This window comes from Moschus berezovskii, chromosome 16, assembly GCF_049115385.1.
Source record: "Moschus berezovskii isolate FMDL1 chromosome 16, NW_MosBer_1.0, whole genome shotgun sequence".
Taxonomy (NCBI): Eukaryota; Metazoa; Chordata; class Mammalia; order Artiodactyla; family Moschidae; genus Moschus; species Moschus berezovskii.
The window spans coordinates 68,411,864-68,435,199 of record NC_142475.1 but is presented as its reverse complement, the minus strand read 5'-3'; the positions used below and the strand labels follow the sequence as shown (position 1 = coordinate 68,435,199).

The 23,336-nt window shown below is 39.9% G+C and overlaps 1 protein-coding gene across 10 annotated transcripts in view; it reads left to right on the top strand.

Annotated features, from left to right (window-relative positions):
• CSPP1 (centrosome and spindle pole associated protein 1) overlaps positions 1–22,675 on the top strand; it is a 126,708-nt gene extending 104,033 nt beyond the window's left edge. For 2 of the 10 annotated variants that reach the window (XM_088844442.1, XM_055431724.2), the window contains 6 exons: positions 4,007–4,143; positions 7,602–7,733; positions 9,569–9,615; positions 12,542–12,605; positions 14,732–14,841; positions 22,125–22,308. In XM_088844442.1, coding sequence (XP_088700568.1) covers positions 4,007–4,143; positions 7,602–7,733; positions 9,569–9,615; positions 12,542–12,605; positions 14,732–14,841; positions 22,125–22,163 — 529 coding nt within the window. In that variant the 3' untranslated portion in view covers positions 22,164–22,308. Of the gene's footprint in view, positions 1–4,006; positions 4,144–7,601; positions 9,616–12,541; positions 12,606–14,731; positions 15,603–16,694; positions 16,834–22,124 lie in introns of those variants that run through there. The other 8 variants (XM_055431723.2, XR_016039261.1, XR_016039258.1 and 5 more) reach the window with 8 other exon arrangements.
• Positions 22,676–23,336: the final 661 nt, after the last annotated feature.

The window sequence follows — 23,336 nt, the reverse complement described above, 5'->3', positions numbered from 1 at the left end:
TATTTTACAAGTGGCTGACCAGTTTTCCCAGCACCACTTGTTAAAGAGACTGTCTTTTCTCCATTGTACATTCTTGCCTCCTTTGTCAAAGATAAGGTGTCCATAGGTGCGTGGATTTATCTCTGGGCTTTCTATTTTGTTCCATTGATCTATATTTCTGTCTTTATGCCAGTACCATACTGTCTTGATGACTGTGGCTTTGTAGTAGAGCCTGAAGTCTGGCAGGTTAATTCCCCCAGTTCCATTCTTCTTCCTCAAGTTTGCTTTGGCTATTCGAGGTTTTTTGTATTTCCATACAAATTGTGAGATTATTTGTTCTAGTTCTGTGAAAAATATTGTTGGTAGCTTGATAGGGATTGCATTGAATGTATAAATTACTTTGGGTATTATACTCATTTTTACAATATTTATTCTTCCAATCCACGAACACGGTATATTTCTCCATCTATTAGTGTCCTCTTTGATTACTTTCACTAGTGTTTTATAGTTTTCTATGTACAAGTCTTTTGTTTCCTTAGGTAGATATATTCCTAAGTATTTAATTCTTTTTGTTGCAACAGTGAATGGACTAGTTTCCTTAATTTCTCTTTCTGTTTTCTCATCATTAGTGTATAGGAATGCAAGGGTTTTCTGTGTGTTGATTTTATATCCTGCAACTTTACTGTAATCACTGATTAGCTCTAGTAGTTTTCTGGTAGAGTCTTTTGGGTTTTCTGTGTAGAGGATCATGTCATCAGTGAACAGTGAAAGCTTTACTTCTTCTTTTCCAATTTGTATTCCTTTTATGTCTTTTTCTGCTCTGATTGCTGTGGCCTAAACTTCCAGAACTATGTTGAATAGTAGTGGTGAGAGTGGGCACCCTTGTCTTGTTCCTGACTTTAGGGGAAATGCTTTCAGTTTTTCACCATTGAGGATAATGTTTGCTGTGGTTTGTCATATATAGCTTTTATTATGTTGAGGTATGTCCCTTCTATTCCTACTTTCTGGAGGGTTTTTATCATAAATGGATGTTAGACAGTTACTTTTTAAAACTGTTTTTAAAATATTTTCCTTCATCAGTGTATTGCTCCCTGAAATACTTCAGTTCAGTTCAGTTGCTCAGTCGTGTCCGACTATTTGCGACCCCATGAATCACAGCATACCAGGCCTCCCTGTCCATCACCAACTCCTGGAGTCCACTCAAACTCACCTCCATCGAGTCGGTGAGGCCATCTAGCCATCTCATTCTCTGTTGTCCCCTTCTCCTCCTGCCCCCAATCCCTCCCAGCATCAAGAGTCTTTTCCAGTGAGTCAACTCTTCGCATGAGGTGGCCAAAGTATTGGAGTTTCAGCTTTAGCATCAGTCCTTCCAATGGTGAAACAGTGGAAACAGTGTCAGATTTTATTTTTTGGGGCTCCAAAATCACTGCAGATGCTGATTGCAGCCATGAAATGAAAAGACGCTTACTCCTTGGAAGGAAAGTTATGACCAACCTAGATAGCATATTAAAAAGCAGAGACATTACTTTGCCAACAAAGGTTCGCCTAGTCAAGGCTATGGTTTTTCCAGTGGTCATGTATGGATGTGAGAGTTGGACTGTGAAGAAAGCTGATCGCCGAAGAATTGATGCTTTTGAACTGTAGTGTTGGAGAAGGCTCTTGAGAGTCCCTTGGACTGCAAGGAGATCCAACCAGTCCTTTCTAAAGGAGATCAGTCCTGGGTGTTCATTGGAAGGACTGATGCTAAAGATGAAACTCCCAGACTACCAAACACTTCTGATCATTTTTGCCAAAAGGCCTCATAAGTTTTCTAAAGCAATGTTCTTCAAACTGTAGGTTGCAGTCTTTTAGTAGCTTGTAAAATCAGTGCAAGTGGGTTACTACCACATTTTCTTTGAAGAGTGTTTATTGAAAAGTTTATTTTGGCATAATTTTAGATCACAAGAAAGTTGCAAACATAGTTTCTATAGGCCCCTCACCCAGTTCTCCCTATTGTGATCATCTTAAATTCACAGGATATTTATCACAACCAAGAAGCTGACATTGGAATATTAACCACAATCTAAATTCCAGACTTTATGGATTTCTCCAGTTCTTCTCTCAATATCTTCTTTCTGTTCCAGGATTTAGTCAGTATAGGGCACCACACTGCATTTAGTTGTCATGTCTCCTAGTCTCCTCTGATCCAGGATAGATTTTCAATCTTTCCTTGTATTTTTAAGACTATGATAGCCTAGGAAGATATTGACTGGCTGTCCTATAGAATGTCCCCCAGTCTACATTTGTCTGATGTTTTCTCATGATTAGGCCAGGGTTAAGGGGTTTTGGAAATAATAACACAGGGTAGCCTTCTCATCACATTGTATCGGGGGTACAAGATGTGCATGTGACGGAACCAGTAATTTTAGCACACTCTGGAACCACCACTAAGTTTAGCACACTCGCAAGAATTGAGAGGTGGTGGGAATAAGCTTCATCTCCTGGAGAGAGTGTTATCTACGTATATTTAGAATCCTTCTGTTCGAATTCTTCTATGAGAAAGAATGTCCCTTCTCCTCCCTTTGTTTAGTTATCCAACCATTTACTTACATCACTGTTGTTTTGTGTATATTTATTTTGTATTTTTTATCATCCGATGTTATTTATGGTGTTGCTTAAGTTGTTGCAGCTTTGGCTACTGAGAGGTCTTTCCTGTTGGCTCCTGTGTCTCTTTGACATGTCCCATCCTTTTGTTTTTTGAGCACTTTTTTACTCTGTTGCTGTAGGAGGTTCCAGGATCCTCTTGTGTATTCCTTGCCCCTGCCCTGGAATCAGCCATTTCTCTTAACGAGTCCTGGTTCCTCTTGGAGAACCATGTCTATAAACCAGGCTCTTGGTGGACATAGCTAGATAATATACATATGTATATATACTAAGTCATAAACATCTGTTATTGTGTCTATCAATTTGTATATGCATTCAGTTATACTGATATTTATGACTGTAGTCCAGGATATGGTAGGATTTTAATGTAGCATGTTAACCTGCGTAGTTATGCTTCACTTAGATTTTTGTCAGCATTCTCTAGGCATGTTCTGGCTAAGTAAACAAGGTGATGAAATGTCAAGATATAGACTGGCTAGGTAATGGAATGTTAACCCAAGGTGGTAATTTTCAACAAAGAATTCTTCTGTAGTAGGTCAGCTACTTCGAAGTAATAGGTCAGTATTGGTTTTCTATATTTACTTTCAAGATGTTTTAAATGCCTTAACTGTTGCAACTTTCCATATTCCAGACATGCATATTCAGTTAAATGTAATGGATTGTTGACATTTTATTTCTTTTCTTTCATAAACTGAAGACTATATGTGCTCGTTTGGCAAATCAGTATAAGAGAGAGAAACCAGGCAGCTTTTCAGTTTTCTCACTTGCAAATCTTGCATAATAATTTCTACCCCATGAGATTCTAGTGAAGAATAAGTAGATGTATGTATTGGAAAGTACCTTGTAAATTCTAACTTAAGTTAGATAATATATGTTAGAATTGCCATCGTTTAGCAAGAATTGGTTAAATATATTTTACTTCAGTGTAGTTTTCACTGTGTATTGTGATCAGAGACATCTTAGTGTTGGTTCTTTATTCCAGTTTTATAAATAGTTTCACAAAAGGAATCTATTTGTTAATTAATTCACCATATTATTGAGTTCCTCATATATGTTAGGCACAGATGATGCAGTCAAATGTATAGTAATGCAGAGCTGATCTTTGAATCTTGATTTCTTTGACCAAAGACTACTGTTTCTACTACATGAACATTTTAAGGTAAAGCTAACTCATTCTATTCTTCCAATAAGATACTTTGCTTCTGAGCATTTTGCAAGATTACAGTGACCTTATAAATAACTTATTTTACTACAGGAAATTGAAATAACAGCTACTAGAATAAATTTTTATAAAATTTAGTGAAAGATGTCAGATTTCTTGTATAGGGAGTTAAGATTTTCTTCTCATAAAAACACCTTTATCATAATTTGTTATTATCTCTAGGAAAAGAGAAAGTTCCATGGATGTATTTGATATGGCCAGACATCGGTTACAAGCTCCCGTCAGAAGACTAGCACCCAAGAGCTTAGACTCTGCTTCTTCTCAGAATATTCATGACTTTAAGGAGTTGAAAGATAGAGGTAAGAATGCTGCTATTTTTAAGGTAAAGCCAGAGTGTTCTACCCATATTCAAGGGTCTTTAAAGACATTTGTATCCTTTTTCTCACGTAAAGTTTCATTTATGATATCTATTTTAAGTGATAATGGATAAAACTTCTGTATTACTCTAGTTCTTCAGTTTACCAGTCTGGTGGGGATAGAGCTTTGATGTAGCTATTTTCTTGTGCAGGGCATACAGCTCTTAAAGCTGCAGGAGTGGATTAGATCAGTGACATAGTGTGAAGAGTGGCACCTGGCATTTAGTGGAGGATGGACAGCAAGATGAGCTTAGGAAAGAGATGAAGAAAAGTCTGATTGGAGGAAAAGCAGGAGAATGTCAATCCTGAAACTGAGGGAACAGAGTATGCCGGGGAGGAGGGTTGTGTAAAGTGAATATTGGAAGGTGTCAGTCACATGACAGGTCACTGGTGACCTCAAATAGATGTTTTTTGGTGGAATTATTGGATCAGAAGCCAATTACCTTTGGAATGAGGATTGAATAATTAGGAAGCATGGTGTTGGAGGCAATAAACATAAGAACCCTTGGAAGAAGCATGTCTGGGAAGGGGGGAATCACAGGGTCTGGAACTGGAGGAACTTGTTAGGATGCTGATGTAAACGCTGTTAGAGAAGTAAGAGGCAGGGAGTATAGGGCAGGGAGGGAATGACCGCTGAAGAGAGCAGAGTCCCTGAGCAGTGGAGGAAATGAAGGATTGTTGAAGAAAGGGAGTAAAAAGATCTGATGCAGCCACTTAGGAGGAGGAAAGAAAACTAATTAGGGAAGTTGGCTTGCCAGGGTAACAAAGGCCTGGGAGACTGAAAATGTGTATGGGAACCAGAAAGTTTTATATGTGATTTTTATTCAGGAACACTCTCAGAGCAGCCTTTGGAGCAGAGGAGGCAGGCTATAACCTATACCAGATGAGTTTACTTCTGTTTCTCATTTTAAAAGTAGTATCTATTTTAGAAGTTTTGAAAATTTAGAAAGGGAAACATCTCTTTACTCAAATCACCTAAATATAAAAACAGTTGATATTTGGTACATTTACTAGTCTTTCTGAGCTTAATTAAAATGAGAAAGATAAAAGTTAGGTGTAATTATGTTATTCAGTTTTATTTTCCACTTAGATATACTTGTCATCAATTACATATCCCATAGTTATGTTTTTATGCTATCATTTATTGATTGCTTATTATATGCCAGGTGTTATATTAATCCAGTAGGTCTTGGTCAGGGGACTTTTTGAGGTCAAAACTATTTTTATTATAAACTAACACATTATTTGTCCTTTTAATTTTTATTCTCTGTGTACAGGTTTTTGAGAAAGTTATATGGCATGTGATAACTTCATTGCTCTGAAGCTAATAGAATGTGTATTTGTATTTTCATGTTTGAAAAGTTTCTTAGTTTTAATTTCTAATGTGATGTGTGGGACAGTGGTGAATAAAAGCTCTTTGGGGGTCCTTAACATTTAAGAAGGTAAGGAGGTCTTGAAAACCAAAAGGTTTAAACCATAAAATTGAGGCATTCATTTCCTTGTTACCACAACTAGTTCTCATTCATCATATGACTTAGTTGTTAATGTCTCTTGTTTTTACTGAGAGGAAACAGTCTCAAAGTGGGGAAGTCAGGTGAAGCCAAGTCCGTGTGTCCAGAGCCTCTTCTGTTAACTTTGCTCTTAATCATTTTCTGACTCTTAGATATTCAGCATGTTCCCATTTTCCACTGTTGTTATGGAATAAGGTCTGTCTGGCTGCTTGTTGCTTCAAAAAGTCAATACTTGTAAAAGTTTGTAGGAAGGAAAGTTGTTTTCAATCAGAATGCTGACAATCTAGGGAGGTGGTAGACTCAGTGTCCCCCTCAAAACCGTTCCCGAAGATTCTGCTGGACCATGAAAGTTCTTAAGTGGAAGAAGGGAAGTAATCTCAGTTAATCAGTGAGATGGGGGTCAGTCTTCACTCTCCCCCACTGCGTGCAGGCTTGTGGACTCCTCCTGATCTTTCTTTAGATGCTATCTGATTCATACAGTTTGTTTACGAGATTACTGAAGGGGAAGCTAGGGAAGAGATACGGTCATCTGTTAATCACCTGTTCTTCATTTCTGCTTTGATATATGGAAAGAGTCAACAAATTAGGCAGAGTATTGTGTGATCAAAAGATTTGAAAGGTGTGCTAGGGCTTGAGGTAAGTAGAGCTTGGGGTGCCTGGTTTAAGGTTAGTGACAAGACAAAGGGACCGCCTGCAGAGAATTCTTTCCTGCCAAAAGCTGCTTCCAAACCCCCACTTGTCAGAACATCTTTCCGTTTCTGTGGGATCACGTGTGAAGGTCCCTTTTCTGTAACTTCATGCTGACACAGGATGCTCTATTAGAGATGTTGACATGCTCTGTAGCATCTCTCTGCTGGCAATCATAGTTGCCCATTTACATATATGGGCAGAACAAGCTACAACTATTTTGATGCCCACAAAGATATCGATTAGTATGAGCAAAACTGTTAATCCCATTCTCTTGAGGCCAGTTCTTAGAATTGTCCTAGCCATAAATTCAGTACTGCTCAAGATGGACCAGTTTATGTCCTGGTTGCAGTCTGGTCATCATGCACTTTCCCTCTGGTGACAGTTAAGAGTATCTGTAGAACAACTCAGGAATTGCAGCAGACACAAATCTGACACTCTTGTCCTAATCATTAGCTGCTTGAGCCTGCTTTATGGTGACTCACGGAGGCCTGGGAGATTTCAGCCTTTCTATAAACAAAGGGGTAGGGGTGGGACACAGCATTCTGCTTGATTCTACTGTGGGTCAAAAGACTTTTTAAATGTGTGAACTATATCTTTATTCTCAAGATTTAAAAAGTTTTAACATTTTCATTCTGATCAGTTGATATTCTTGAACTTTTGCCATAGGTGAATTCTTAGACTGTCATTTCCTCCAGAAATGACGTCCCTCTTAAAGCTCCAGCCTGTATTTTTACCTTGTTTTTGGTTTTTGGCATGATATTTACAAATATTAATTGGCCAGTAACATTATGTTTTTGTTTTTCCAGTATATTTGATGGCTCAGCTGTGATTCAGTGTCTGGTGGCTGCCAGAGTCACAGCTATCTGACTGACTGATGGCTTGGATGCTCCTGCACATGGTTGCAGGCTCTGGGTAGCGTCTTGGGGAAGTGGGGAGTTGGGATGGAGTATGTGGCAGTAAGGTGCTGCTTGTTCTGGGGCTCCCTTATAATGTTGAGTTTGTGAAAACGTATTTATTTAAAGAATATTAATTTCATGTTCATTAGTTGTATGATGTGCTTTGACTTTGCTGATGTCTCATTATTTATGTTGTTCCTTGATTTTGAATTTAGGTTATTCATATTTTATCTATAGTGAAGTTTTATAAAATCTCATTTGGAAACAAGATTTAACTTGGTTATATAACTTATTTTTGTACCAGATTCAGAAACACGAGCTGATCCGAAATCTATGTACTCAGATGATCCAAGAGATAATGACACCTTGGAGATAGAACAGCAAGCCTTGCTAAGAGAGCAACAGAAGAGACTGAATAAACTAAAAATGCAGGAAGGTGGTAAAGGCAAAAAATAATCATTGCCATTTCAGATCGTTTCAGTGGGTTGTTTTTCTGTCGGCTTTCTTTCTCCATCTCTAATACTGATTTCAGTCCAAGGCAGGCTGCCTCCACTGGCAGCCCCACGCTCACATGCCCCTTTGGTCTGTAGTCCCAGAAGAGTAAGTCCCAGAGAGGACCGTGATTGGCTGTCCATGCATGAGAGGAGTCCATCCATTCACTGTAGCCAGAAGGGTTGAGTACCTTGACGAGGCCAGGAGACATCTGCACCAGGGGAAAGAATGCCTGACATACACACCAGTGTCCTGGGGGACATTTCTACCGTGTGTGTCTGTGGGTTTTGATAGAGTGTAAAATCTTTATAAATAAACTCCATACTGGGCTATATCTCTGTGTAATTAACTAATCAGCAGATAACTTACTGAGTGCCTATTATGAGTGTGGGTACTGCCCCATATCCAGGCAATATGGGGTTGAATGAAATATGCTGTTGCTCTTAAGGAATGTATACTCTATTGGAGAAGTTAGATGCTAAGTAAATGTAAGTGTGATGAATGTTGCAAAGGAGAAATCTAGGGTCCCTTGGGAGTGTGTAACTGGAGGTGGGATGGGCACCTGGGGTGGAGTGGCGCTAGTGGCCTCAGAGAACATCAATGGGTCCTGCATGACCCTCATAATATCTCACCAATTTTGCCTGCCTTCAGGCCATTGAGTGCAGCCATAGAAAATGAGTCATAAAAATACAACAGTTAAGTAACAAGAATAGAAGGAGACGGTCCTACCAGTTATTTTTAGGAAAATTCAGAACCCTACTTAGCAGGCTTGTCTGACCAGCAGAATCTGAGGAGCCTGTTTTGACCACATGAGAGGATCACAGGAGTAAGTTGTGTACCACTTCAGGCCCGGATCACGGGGCAAGACTTCAGTGAAGGGGATAGGGCACGTCCTCCCTCTGTCTGTACAGAATTTTTAACCGTGGTCTTACTGATCACCCTCTGACAGCAGAGTAACCCAAAGTCCGTGATAAATAGTAGGCATATCATCAGGAGAGAGGAGAGAAGCAAGTATAGTCTTCAATCGTTATACCCATTTTGGTGGAACTTTCCCTTAGGTGACCTAGCTGATGATCTGATCTGGTATGATCTTGGCAACTTGGGGACTACTTATGGGCTAATCTCAGCCTATGTGGATACAGGTCCATTTTGGCACTGAGGGTATACACCCCCTATGGCAACCACCCCAGTTTCTACCAAACGCTGTGATGACTTAATTCATAAGAATATGATTTAACTCACAACAATCAAAAACATGGCTATAAAATATTTTAAGAAGGAATACAGGCTACCATTAGTAGTCTATTTATTCCCAAAGGCAGTAGCTAAAAGGATAAAATGCGCTATTCAGAGGAACACATCGAACCCTAGTCAAATCAGAGAGGCCTTTGGGATAGCTGATCCAAAAATCTTCACCCCTGAAACCAGGTCCTTGGAGTTGAATTCATTTCCTTCATTTCCACATAAGGGAGTTGTTTAACTCTTTCAGCAATTTTCTACACAGATTGCAGAAATATGAGAGGAGATGGTTATGTTTCTATAGTCATCAGTTTTAAATTCACACTTTATTAAATGTGAATGGAAGAATTTTATGCAGCTGGAATGGACTGGATGCTGGGTTATATTTATTGATAAACAAGTAGTATCTTTAAAATATTCTGAAATGTGATCATTGAAAAGTAATTTCCAGTAAGGATTTAATTACAAAAGATGCTCTAAAATTTATTTGTAAAGTGTTTTATAACCTTTTATCTCGTTTTTACCCCTCACTGACTACAGTTGACTTGGATGCTGTCCCACGCACTAAAGTACGAGACCACAGAATGGTAAGAAAACAGTTATAATTTTTCAGGTTAGTTTTTGAGTGATAGAAGATTTTAGGAACGTGATAAGGGAGTATTCCAATTTTGAATTCTTCAGAAATACTGAGTTAAGAAGGAATTTAAATCTTGTCCTATCAGTGCTATGGGTAGCTAAAGTCTAATATGTAGAGAAAACATAGTGTAATGACCAAGAGCTAGGCTGTTTTAATGACCAAGAGCTAGAGCTAGGCTGTTCAAGTTAGTATGTTTTTAGCTGTGTGACTTTAGGCAAGGTACTTAATCTTTTATTTAATCTTTCTTTGCCTCAGTTTCCTAGTCTGTAAAATTGGATGATAGTACTTATCTCTGAGGGTGGCTATAAGATTAAAATCAATTAATATCTGCAAGTACATCAGGATAGGTCCAGCAAGTAGTAATTTCTCCATAAATGTTTATTATTAACTGGATAAAAAAATGGCTCAAAGGCTATTGTGAGGATTAAATGAGATAAAACATTAAAAACCCTTGTGTGGCCTGTCCCATAATGAATGTGATCAGTTTTAGTGTAGTCAGTAGTGGTGGGAGTAAGAGTCTGTAATACATGCAGTGGTGAGACCTGTAAAGGGCATAATTTATCCTGAGAAAGGGACATCTGTGGGAAGACTGAAGAGGGAGGGGACGAGCCATTTTCGTTCAGCAAATATTTGTGGAATACTTACTGTGGATCAGAAAATATTGTATGTTCCTGGGGGCACAGGAGTGAACAAAAATCTTTGCCCTCTGAGGGATTACTTTCACTCAGTTGTGTCTGACTCTTTGCGACCCTGTGGACTATACTGTCCATGGAATTCTCCAGGTCAGAATACTGGAGTGAGTAGCTGCTTCTTTCTCCAGGGGATATTCCCAAGCCAGGGATTGAACCCAGGTCTCCTGCATTGCAGGCAGATTCTTTACCAGCTGAGTCACAAGGGAAGCCAAGAAACAAGGAGAAATTATAAAATATTTAGTTGATAGGTCTAAGATGCCCACTAGACAGACATTTGGGAGGTGGCAAATAGATGGCTAAAAAGAGGAAAAGTTTGGGGAAGGATTGAGGTTGGAAATAAATTTAATCTTCCCCACATTAATAATACAGGTAATATTATCTCTATTTTCAGATTTTAAAAATAAGGCTCAGCTAGGCTGCTACTTGGAGAAGGCAATGGCAAGCCACTCACTCCGGGACTCTTGCCTAGAAAATTGCATGGACAGAGGAGCCTGGTGGGCTGCGGTCCATGGGGTCGCTACTAGTCGGACACGACTGAGCGACTTCACTTTCACTTTTCACTTTCATGCACTGGAGAAGGAAATGGCAACCTGCTCCAGTGTTCTTGCCTGGAGAATCCCAGGGATGGCGGAGCCTGGTCGGCTGCCATCTAAGGGGTCTCAGAGTCGGACACGACTGGAGCGACTTAGCAGCAGCAGCAGCAGCAGGCTGCTACTTGCTCAGTGTTACCAGTTGGTGCTGGTTTTGAACTGATAGTGGTGGTAACAGCCTCACAGCAGCAAGTCTGTACCCATACTACCTGCGAGGTACTTGGTGTGTGTTTGCTCTGAAGTTCACGACAAGGTCTGCCTACCCCCATTTTACTTAAGAGGAAACTCAGGCCGTGATCACACAGCCAGTGAGCAGTAAAGTCCATGTCTGGACGCAGGCTGAACTCCAGAGCTCTTCCCTGTCCCACATTACCTGAGACGTATGGACATCTTTTCTGAACACGCTGTAGGTTTCTCTGTATATGGCAACCACATTTCTCAGTGAAAAGGCCCTGAAATTTAACTACTGGGATTTTAGTTAAAATGCTGATTAATAACACCATTTTTTGCTGCATAGAAACTGAGCATGAGCCAACAATTTAACATGGCTGTTACAAAAGAAAAGCTAATAGATTTGGGGCTCACCTTTCTAGAGACTGGATTATATGGAAACTCAAGGTGAGACTGGGGAAGATTGTTGTGGAGAAGGTTGGGCTGAGGTGGTCACTCTTTCCAGTGTGGGAAGGACTGTGAAACAGAGGGGAGGCTGGACAGTGTACGCACAATGTTAAGGACAGCTGCTGGTTCAGACCATTTGGTAATTTGAGAAGCTATTATCACCATTACTGTCATTCTTGAAGGCAGAAGTAGAATCCTTGGGTGTTAAAAGAATTCAGTTCAGTATATGGAAGAACTCAGTGAAAGATAAGAACTTTCTGGTAACCAATACTGTGTCTCAGTGTGTGTACTTCCTTAAAGGTTAGTGGACAGCTTTTCACTGGAGTGTTCTAGCACATCCTAGAAATCTGGTAGGGAAGTGCAGGGAGGGGAATGGGGTGACTTTAGATTTCTTCCAGTGTGTAAGATGACTTTCTCTGTTGTAAACCCTAGATGTAAATTTCCTACCTCTAATCTGAGAGCTCATTACAAGCCCGACCCTAGCATTACTTTCCCTACTCTTACATCCCTGTCTATCTGTGCTGTGTCTTTGTGACACATGCCATCCCTCGGGGCTGTTGTTATCTGAGGGCATGCCTCTCCCGCTGGGAGCGTGACCCACTCCATAGCAGAAACTCCTACTCTTTCTAGCTCCAGTTCCTCACATGCAGGAAATACTGAGTGCACTCAACAGATTTGTTGAGAGAATGAATAAATCTTGACAATGATGTAAAGACTTTAAATGTTTAATTTGGCTCATTGCTTCACACTCTATTATATTTTTATCAGCGGTAATGTAATTCTTAATAATAAAAGGTCTTCCTGTGGCTTCTAGGCATTGGAATGTGGTGGAAAAGGGAACCAGCCAGTTCTACTTCTCCCCATTCACTTTTGCTAGTTTTGGGGAGTGTGGAGACTTGTGCCTCTTTGTACAGATTTGTTGTTTTTCTACACAGGACTAATAAAAATAGTCATTAATATATGATGTTTCTTTTAGCCCAGAGAGGACACTGATGATTTCCTGAAAAATTCATTATTAGAATCTGATAGTGCTTTTATTGGTGAGTATGTTTATTTGACCAATCTATTTGTTTAAATATTTAGCATTATTTATATTCAGGTGTTTTTCTCCATACCTAAAAAATCAGTACTTTACTCTTTGTGCTGTGCTTAATCGCTCAATCATGTCCGACTCTTGGGACCCCATGAACTGTAGCCTGCCAGGTTCCTCTGTCCATGGGATTCTTCAGGCAAGAATACCGGAGTGGGTTGCCATTTCCTTCTCCAGGGGATGTTCCTGACCCAGGAATCGAACCTGGATCTCCTGCACTGCAGGCAGACTGTTTACGACTGAGCTATGAGGGAAGCCCACTCTTTGTTTGGACCTCATTAAAATTAAACTTCATTGCTCTGCAAATGGTAAGAAAATAAAAGCCAGAGACAGGGAGAAAATATTTGCAGAAAATATGTCTAATAAAGGACTCCTATCCCAAGTACACCTGGAATTCTTAAAACAGTTAAGAGAACAGCCCTGTTAAAAGATGGGCAAAAGATCCAGACACTTCACCACAGACAGAGGATGGCAAGTAAGTGTATGAAAAGGTGCCCCATGTACATCATTGTCATTAGGGAAACACAGGTCATGTGTCATCAGGGAAACTTAAATCAACATGAGACACCACCACATAGCTATAGAATGACCCAGATTTGGAACATGGACATTGCCAAATGCTGGCAGAATATGTAGCCATAGGAACGCTAACTCATTGCTGGTGGGAATGGAAATCAGTACCATCACTTTGGAAGACAGTTTGGTGGTTTCTTATGAAAGTAGACATACCCTTACCATATATGATCCAGCATCCACACTCCTTGGTATTTACCCAAAGGAGTTGAGACTTATGTTCACACAGAAACCTGCAAACAGATGTTTTTAGCAGTTTTATCCATAATTGCTAAGATCTGGAAGCACATCTCTTAAGTAGATGAATGGATATACAGTGATAGATCCTGACAATGCAGTATTATTCGGTGCTAAAAACCGTTGAGCTACAAAGCCAGGACGAGAAATGGAGGAACCTTGAATGTAAGGGAAAGGAGTCAGTCTGAATAATCTACATATTGTATGGTTCTAACTATGACTTTCTGGAAAAGGTAAAACTATGGAGGCAGTTTAAAAAAAAAAAAATCAGTGGTTTCCACAAGGTTACAGAGCGGGAAGGAATGAATAGGTGAGACACAGAGGATTTTAGGGTGGTGGAGCTATCCTGTGTGATAACTGGAATGGTGGATATGTTAAAAGCCATAGTATGTACAACCCCAGGAATGAACCTTAATTATGAACTTTCAGCAAAATTGATGTGTCAGTGTAGGTTCATTGGTTTTAACAAATGTACCATTTTGTGGAGGCTGTTGATAGATGGGTGCTTAAGCTCTGAATATGTGGTGGCAGGGGGTTTAATAGGAATTCTCTGTGCCTTCCACTCAGTTTTACTCACCTTAAAAACTTGTAAACAAAGCCTTTAAAAAAGCAAGTTAGTTACTGGTGGGGTTAAATAAAGAAGTCAGAAAACTTTATTTTTGGAGTTTTAGAAAATCCCATATATCATTCAATAGAATATAGTTATTGCTGCTTTTAAAAAAAACTATACATTAAATTTCAGAAATTTGAATATCAATTATATATTAAATGATAGTATTTTATCAATGTCACATTTCCTGAATGTGGTACTGAGACTGTGGCTGTACAGTCTGTGGCCCTTGTTCTTAGATGGCCTCTGCTAAAGCATTTAGGGATGAAGTATCATGTCTTCAGCTTACTATTTTTTGTTCTGCAAAAAATAAGCCCCCACACAATATTACACTGTAGAATTCCATATGGAATCTTAGGGACAGTAAAACTCCAGACTGAAGGCAGATCACTGTTCACGTGGGCTTGGCAGGCGGAAGTGGGGAAGAGTGATTTTGTCAGTGGGCACAAGTGAGGTTTTTGAGGTGACCAAAACGTTCTAAAACTAGAGTATAGTGACTGTGCAGTTCTTTAAAAATCACTGTACGTTTATTGTGGGCAGATTTTATCATATGTAAATAATATCTTAATAAAACTATTAAAAGACAGTCTTGGATTAGCTCTGAATGGAGATGTGAAAGGTGGACGTTCACCGCTTCCCCTCTACGTGTTCTCTAGGTGCACATGGCGAGACATACCCTGCCATTGAGGATGGGGGCTTCCTGCTGCTGTCTCCGCTGCCCTCCGCCAGGGAGCGCAGGAGGAACAAACTGAAAGGATTGCACTTCGTATGTATGAAATGTACTTTTGTTTTTTCAAGTTTAGGAAGGAGAGGTCTGGGCTGACTCATGGCTAAACTGGTGTGGTCCAGTAAAGAAAGAAAACATGCTCTCGATTAAGCTGGACGTGGGTCTGAACAGAGGCTCTGCCACCAAATGCTGGACGACTGTGAGCAGGTTACTGGGACACAAAGGTCCTCTGAGTCATAACATATAATTGATTACTTATTATTGCCAAGTGATATTTCATTGTAAGGATATTCCACGTTATTTTTTTTTCCAATTGTTTGATAGACATTTGGGTTGTTCCCACTTTTTCTCTGTTATCAGTACAGCAGCTTTTAACATTAGCATACAGATGTTATGTTTTCTTTTCCTATGACATCTTGAGGAATTACCAGACTGTTTTTCAAAGTGACTGCTCCATTTTACATTCCCACCCACAGTCTGTGAAGGTTTCAGTTTCTCTACATCCTGGCCAACATTTGTTAACGAGTGTAAAGTATTATCTCATTGTGGATTTGATTTTCTATTTTTCTGACAAAATGATACTGAGCATCCTTTCCTGTGCTTGTTAGCTGTTTGGAGATCTTCTCTGGTGATAAATCTATTCAGATCCTTTGCCTGTTTTCTAATCAGGTCATCTTTTCATTGTTGAGTTCTAAGCTCTTTATAGGTTCTGGATACAAGTCTTATATTAGATACATGACTTAAAAGATATTTTCTTGATGGTGTCCATTGAAGCACAGAAGCTTTTGATCTTGACAGAGGTACAGCTTACCTATCTTATTTTTGCTTGTGCTTTTGCTGTCGTATCTAAGAAACCATTGCCTAACCCATGATTGTGAAAGTTATTTCTGTGTTTTCTTCTAAGAGTTTTAACTTTTAAATTTAGGTCAGTGAATCCATTTTGAGCTAATTTTTGCAAACGGTATGAAGCGTAGGGGTCCAGATTCGTTATTTACATGTAGATATTGTTATTCTGGTTCAGTTCAGTCGCTCAGTCATGTCTGACTCTTTGCGACCCCATGAACCACAGCATGCCAGGCCTCCCTGTCCATCACCAACTCCTGGAGTCCACCCAAACCCATGTCCATCGAGTCAATGATGCCATCCAATCATCTCATCCTCTGACGTCCCCTTCTCCTCCGGCCCTCAGTCTTTCACAGCATCAGGGTCTTTTCCAGTGAGTCAGCTCTTCACATCAGGTGGCCAGAGTATTGGAGTTTCAGCTTCAACATCAGTCCTTCCAATGAACACCCAGGACTGATCTCCTTTACGATGGACTGGTTGATCTCCCTGCAGTTCAAGGGACTCTCAAGAGTCTTCTCCAACACCACAGTTCAAAAGCATCAATTCTTTGGCGCTCAGCTTTCTTTATAGTCCAACTCTCACATCCATACATGACCACTGGAAAAACCATAGCCTTGACTAGACGGACCTTTGTTGGCAAAGTAATTTTATTCTGGTACCATTTGTTGAAAAAAATCCTAGTCAGTTTTATTGGTTTTTCTGCCCCTAGGTAAAAGGGCTTATTTCTGGACTCTCTATTTCTATCCCACTCATCTATGTCTACCCTTAGGCCAGGACCACCTGGTCTTGATTAGTATAGCTGGGCTGATTCTTAGCTAGCCCTCAATGTTTCAGTTTTTCCTTTTGTGTTTTGTAATTCCCCACCCAAATGCTTTACCTTCATCTAAACCTGCAAGGATAAACACAAGTTAGAATATAAATGCTATAGATTTAATTTTGTTCATCACTATACATTTATCAAGGTTAAGAACATGTTTTGATTCACTTGTTTATTGCGAACATATTTTATGTTAATGATCACTTCTGAAGTTCTGTTTTCTTAATTACAGGATAACAGTCACCCTTATGTGCCACCAGATGGTGTCTCTTTAAAATCTGTATCCAGTATAAATATTGATCAGCTTAGAATGAGAAATGAAGAACGAATTCGAAGACTGAATGAACTTCAGAATAAACCTATTACTACAGGTAAAAGGCCAAGTATAATAGCCAACAGCAGATTCGGTGAAAACTCAAACCTGCTTCATGGAAGTTTTCACTGATGGCTGAGAGAGGAAATGAGTTCTGAAATCCTTTGAGTTGTAGAGCCTGAGGATTAATTTTGCAGCAGATTCTTTCTACCAGAGGGAGTACCCCTTTTTAAGTGGATTCTAAACAGATAAGGTTTTTTTGTGTTAAACATATCCAGACTTTGCTTTCAGCAGGGAAAATGTTGGTTTATACTGGTGTCTAGCTTCCCTACTGAAGAAGTTGTTCCATTGCTCAGTCGTGTCAGACTCTTTGCAACCCCATCGACTGCAGCATGCCAGGCTTCCCTGTCCATCACCAACTCCAGAGCTTGCTCAAACTCATGTCTATTGAGTCAGTGATGCCATCCAACCATCTCATCCTCTGTTGTCCCCTTTTCCTCCTGCCTTAATCTTTCCCAGCATCAGGGTCTTTTCCAAGGAGTCGGTTCTTTGCATCAGTTGGCCAAAGTACAGGAGCTTCAGCTTCAGTCCTTCCAATGAATATGCAGGACTGATTTCCTTTAGGATGGACTGGTTGCATCTCCTTGCTGTCCAAGGGACTCTCAAGAGTCTTCTCCAACACCACAGTTCAAAAGGATCAATTCTTTGGTGCTCAACTTTCTTTGTAGTCCAACTCTCACATCCATACACGACTACTGGAAAAACCATAGCTTTGATTAGACAGACTTGTGTTGGCAAATATTGTCTTTGCTTTTTAATATGCTGCTCAGTTGGTCATAGCTTTTCTTCCAAGGAGCAAGCATGTTTAAATTTAATGGCTGCAGTTACCATCTGCAGTGATTTTGGAGCCCAAGAAAATAAGAGTCTGTCCCTGTTTCCATTGTTTCCCCATCTATTTGCCATGAAATGATGGGACTGGATGCCATGATCTTTTTGATTGTTGTATTTTAAGACAGTTTTTTCACTCTCCTCTTTTACTTTCATCAAGTGGCTCTTTAGTTCCCCTTTACTTTCTGCCATAAGGGTGGTGTCATCTGTGTATCTGAAGTTATTGTCATTTCTCCTGGCAATCTTGATTCCAGTTTGTGTTTCATTCAGTCTGACATTTCGCATGTTGTACTCTGCATGTGTTAAAGCAGGGTGACGATACACAGCCTTGACGTACTCCTTTCCCTATTTGGAACCAGTCTGTTGTTCTATGTCTGGTTCTAACTGTTGCTTCTTGACCTGCATACAGATTTCTCAGGAGGCAGGAAAGGTGGTCTGGTATTCCCATCTCTCGAAGAATTTTCCATGGTTTGTTGTGATCTACACAGTCAAAGGCTTTGGCATAATAAATAAAGCAGAAGTAGATGTTTTTCTGGAATTCTCTTGCTTTTTCTGTGAAGCAGCGGATGTTGGCAATTTGATCTCTGGTTCCTCTAACTTTTCTAAAACCAGGTTGAACGTTCATCTGGAAGTTCATGGTTCATGTACTGTTGAAGCCTGGCTTGGTGAATTTTGAGCATTACTTTACTAGCGTGTGAGATGAGTGCAGTTGTGTACTAGTTTGAACATTCTTTGGCATTGACCTTCTTTGGGATTGGAACGAAAACTGACCTTTTCCAGTCCTGTGACCCCTGCTGAGTTTTCCAAATTTGCTGGCATATTGAGTGCAGCACTTTCACAGCATTGTTTTCCAGCTCAACTGGAATTCCATCACCTCCACTAGCTTTGTTTGTAGTGATGCTTCCTAAGGTCCACTTGACTTCGCATTCCAGGATGTCTGGACTGAAGTGACAGATTATCAGAAGTCAACTTTAAAACCTTGATCTTTATATAATACATCTTTTATAAATTTGTAGTGGTACAAAGAAAACTTTAACCTTTTTACTTGGCTTTCTGTATGTGGATAAAGCAGAAAAGCTTCAGGATAGTGTTTTCTTTTTAAATATCAAAATATAGTCTTTTTTTTTATCATGCAAAGCATTGCCATATCTCACATCTTTGGTGAACAGCTGGTTAAAAGCTTGATCACTGAGCACAGGCAGGCAGGACACTTCCTTAGGCAACTCGTGAGCTCCTCTGTTGGCTCTTGGCCACCTTCTTTATGGCAGTGCTATCAGTCATGAAGATAATAGGATGATACTATAGTAATAAGCCCTATTATTAGCTTTAGCAAATAGCAGAGTGGTCTATTTGAACAATTCACCTTATTCTGTAAGACTACATTATAATAATCTTCTAATAGCTATTTTTTTAAGATTTTTGAAAGATATATTTTAGATCCAATCTTTAATGTTATATTAATTTAAAACTGTACTCATACCATCTCTGTCAAGATACCATGTGTTCTGATGGTAGGAATTTCTTACCAGACAACATGGTAGACTGACAAGAGAAGTACTTTTCATACGACACCTAGAAAACTGTGGACAGTGGGAAAGAATGCTTGCTTTCTGGCTAAAAGACATTTTAATCTGTACTGAGAATTACCTATTCCTCAATTTCTTTTAGAACCAGTAAGTTGAATTAATACTGAAGAGGGATATACTTAAATTGAGAGAAAATAAACCATTTGAAGTATCTTTTTCAGAAGACTTTCAACTTCTAAACCTTTTTAAAAACATTGTCCTTTCAGACAGCTTTTTAGTATGATGTAGATTGATGCCCATTGCATTGATTGCACATGTCCCTTTGCTGAACTGATGCTTCACAGACCAGGAGATGTAATTTAAAAAAAAAAAATTGACATTCACAGGGTAGGGAAGACAGATTTTCCTCTTATTATATCTAATGAGAAGTTAAACAGATATAGAAGCTCTGCGTATAAACAATTAAAAGAATGAAAAATGAGAGCTACGTCTTAATGGAATAAATACAACCTCTTAGATTAGGTATAAGAATGGAAGTAATTTCATCTCTGTCTAATGTTTTCCTAATATGACCTTATTTCCTTAAAACAGTGTTTCAGTTCAGTTCAGTTCATTTGCTCAGTCGTGTCCAACTCTTTGCGACCCCATGAATCACAGCACGCCAGGCCTCCCTGTCCATCACCAACTCCTGGAGTTCACTCAAACTCATGTCCATTGAGTCGGTGATGCCATCCAGCCATCTCATTCTGTCATCCCCGTCTCCTCCCACCCCCAATCCCTCCTAGCATCGGACTCTTTTCCAGTGAGTCAACTCGTCGCATGAGGTGGCCAAAGTATTGCAGTTTCAGCTTTAGCATCAGTCCTTCCAATGAACACCCAGGACTGATCTCCTTTAGAATGGACTGGTTGGATCTGCCTGCAGTCCAAGGGACTCTCAAGAGTCTTCTCCAGCACCACAGTTCAAAAGCACCAATTCTTCGGCGATCAGCTTTCTTCACAGTCCAACTCTCACATCCATACATGACCACGGGAAAAACCATAGCCTTGACTAGACGGACCTTGGTTGGCAAAGTAATGTCTCTGCTTTTTAATATGCTATCTAGGTTGGTCATAACTTTCCTTCCAAGGAGTAAGCGTCTTTTAATTTCATGGCTGCAATCAGCATCCGAAGTGATTTTGGAGCCCCCAAAAATAAAGTCTGACACTGTTTCCACTGTTTTTCCATCTATTTCCCATGAAGTGATGGGACCAGACCATGATCTTTGTTTTCTGAACGTTGAGCTTCAAGCCAACCTTTTCACTCTCCTCTTTCACTTTCATCAAGAGGCTTTTGAGTTCCTCTTCACTTTCTACCATAAGGGTGGAGTCATCTGCATATCTGAGGTTATTGATATTTCTCCCAGCAATCTTGATTCCAGCTTGTGCTTCTTCCAGCCCAGCGTTCCTCATGATGTACTCTGCATATAAGTTAAATAAGCAAGGTGACAATATACAGCCTTGATGTACTCCTTTTCCTATTTGGAACCAGTCTGTTGTTCCATGTACAGTTCTGACTGTTGCTTCCTGACCTGCATACAGGTTTCTCAAGAGGCAGGTCAGGTGGTCTGGTATTCCCATCTCTTTCAGAATGTTCCACAGTTTACTGTGATCCACACAGTCAAAGGCTTTGGCATAGTCAATGAAGCAGAAATAGATATTTTTTCTGGAACTCTCTTGCTTTCTCCATGACCCAGCGGATGTTGGCAATTTGATCTCTGGTGCCTCTGCCTTTTCTAAAACCTGCTTGAACATCTGGAAGTTCACGGTTCACGTATTGCTGAAGCCTAGCTTGGAGAATTTTGAGCATTACTTTACTAGCGTGTGAGATGAGTGCAATTGTGCGGTAGTTTGAGCATTCTTTGGCATTGTCTTTCTTTGGGATTGGAATGAAAACTGACCTTTTCCAGTCCTGTGGCCACTGCTGAGTTTTCCAAATTTGCTGGCATATTGAGTGCAGCACTTTCACAGCATCATCTTTCAGGATTTGAAATAGCTCAATTGGAATTCCATCACCTCCACTAGCTTTGTTCGTAGTGATGCTCTCTAAGGCCCACTTGACTTCACATTCCAAGATGTCTGGCTCCAGGTGAGTGATCACGCCATCATGATTATCTTCGTCGTGAAGATCTTTTTTGTACAGTTCTTCTGTGTATTCTTGCCACCTCTTCTTAATATCTTCTGCTTCTGTTAGGTCCATACCATTTCTGTCCTTTATCGAGCCCAGCTTTGCATGAAATGTTCCCTTGGAATCTCTAATTTTCTTGAAGAGATCTCTTGTTTTTCCTATTCTGTTGTTTTCCTCTATTTCTTTGCATTGATCGCTGAGGAAGGCTTTCTTATCTCTCCTTGCTATTCTTTGGAACCCTGCATTCAGATGCTTGTATCTTTCCTTTTCTCCTTTGCTTTTCGCTTCTCTTCTTTTCACAACTATTTGTAAGGCCTCCTCAGACAGCCATTTTGCTTTTTTGCATTTCTTTTCCGTGGGGATGGTCTTGGTCCCTGTCTGCTGTACAATGTCACGAACCTCCGTCCAGAGTTAATGATCTCGCTAAAAACAGAAAATAAGTTTGGTGTGGCATCCTTCAGGGGACACAGAGTAAGACTGTTAACACTTTTCTAGTCATCTGGTGTCATCTGCTGTCCTTGAATCCCTGTGGGTGCTGGGACCATACAGTCACCTTGCTCAGTTGATGATCCTGTTTTGTTCCATATTACTGGCCTGTTCCTGGGTTTGCTTTCCTATCTCTATAAGGAGAGGTGTGGACAAAACAGGACAATTTAGAACACAATGCTGTGGAGAAACGCAGAACTTAATGGGTTAGAATACAGGAGGTCTGTTCCCATCACCTACCTGCTGCTTTTGTTACCTGAGTCAAGTTTCTCTTGCCTCCTTTAGATGATGAGAGTTCACTGGTTGACCCTGATGACATCATGAGGCACCAGGGTGACGACGGATCAAACTCTGTAGCCACTGAGCCCTGGCTCCGCCCAGGCACCTCCGAAACACTGAAGCGATTCATGGCGGAACAGTTGAGGCAGGAGCAGCAGCAGGGTCCTGGCAAACCAGGCGCTTTCCCCTGGTAGGGCCTGTCTGCTGCACACGGTTAAATCAGTCTGTACTGGACCCAGTAGTGCCTTTGAGGGTGAAACGAATGTGAAACCTGAGCCTGAATAATATGTGCTACTTTTGGCCTGTACATGGCAGTTACTCATATTCCATCTGTATATAAGGTATATTTTTTTTCCATGATGATGTACATGATGTATTTATATTATGTACATAAATAAAAAGCCATGGCTATTAATTTATATAATGTAGAATTGTATAGAATTATTTTTGCACAACTTTGACATAAAGTAGGGTGGTAATGAACTCTTGGAATCAACTACCGTATGTGCATTATTTTAAATTCTGCTTGTAAGATGAATAAAATAAGTATCTTAACAGTACTGTAAGAATACTCTTTGCTATATGTACATCTCCTATTGTTATCACTATTCAAAATCATTTTTTCACTTAGTAAATATACTGGTTATAGCTGTTGCTCTGTAATCAGAATCAGATGTGCTATTTCCATTTCATTTATAACTACTGACTCAATATAAATGATAGTTGTTAATGATTATATTCCTGTGGGGCATGCACTTATATGTCACATCTTTCTGCCTCTATTTTTGTGCCAATGAAGGCAGTAAGTTTGCTCTTTGTATGATGTAACTACTTCTTGATAAAAATAAATTATTTTTATTACCAATGTCAGTTTCTTTCTTTAACTGGAATTGAGGTTTCTATATAGAAGTCGAGGAGAGGCAGGAGGACATGGGGTTGAGGATGGAGACCCCTTGCCACATGGGTGAGGACCCTGTGGTGAGTGATCAGCCCTCCTAAACGCTCCCTAAGAGGTGCGTTTAAAAAAGGGAAGACTAATTCAAATCCTTGGAAATATTTCTTGTTTAGATTCTAGTAATGAGAGCCGAGAACATGCCTAGGCACTGATGGTATGCTTCTAAGATCAGGTAAGCACACCCTTAAGTGGGAAACTTCTTAGATATTTGGAATTTTAGTTGCATGTAAATGCCATGCTAATTTTTGTAATCAAATCATTTA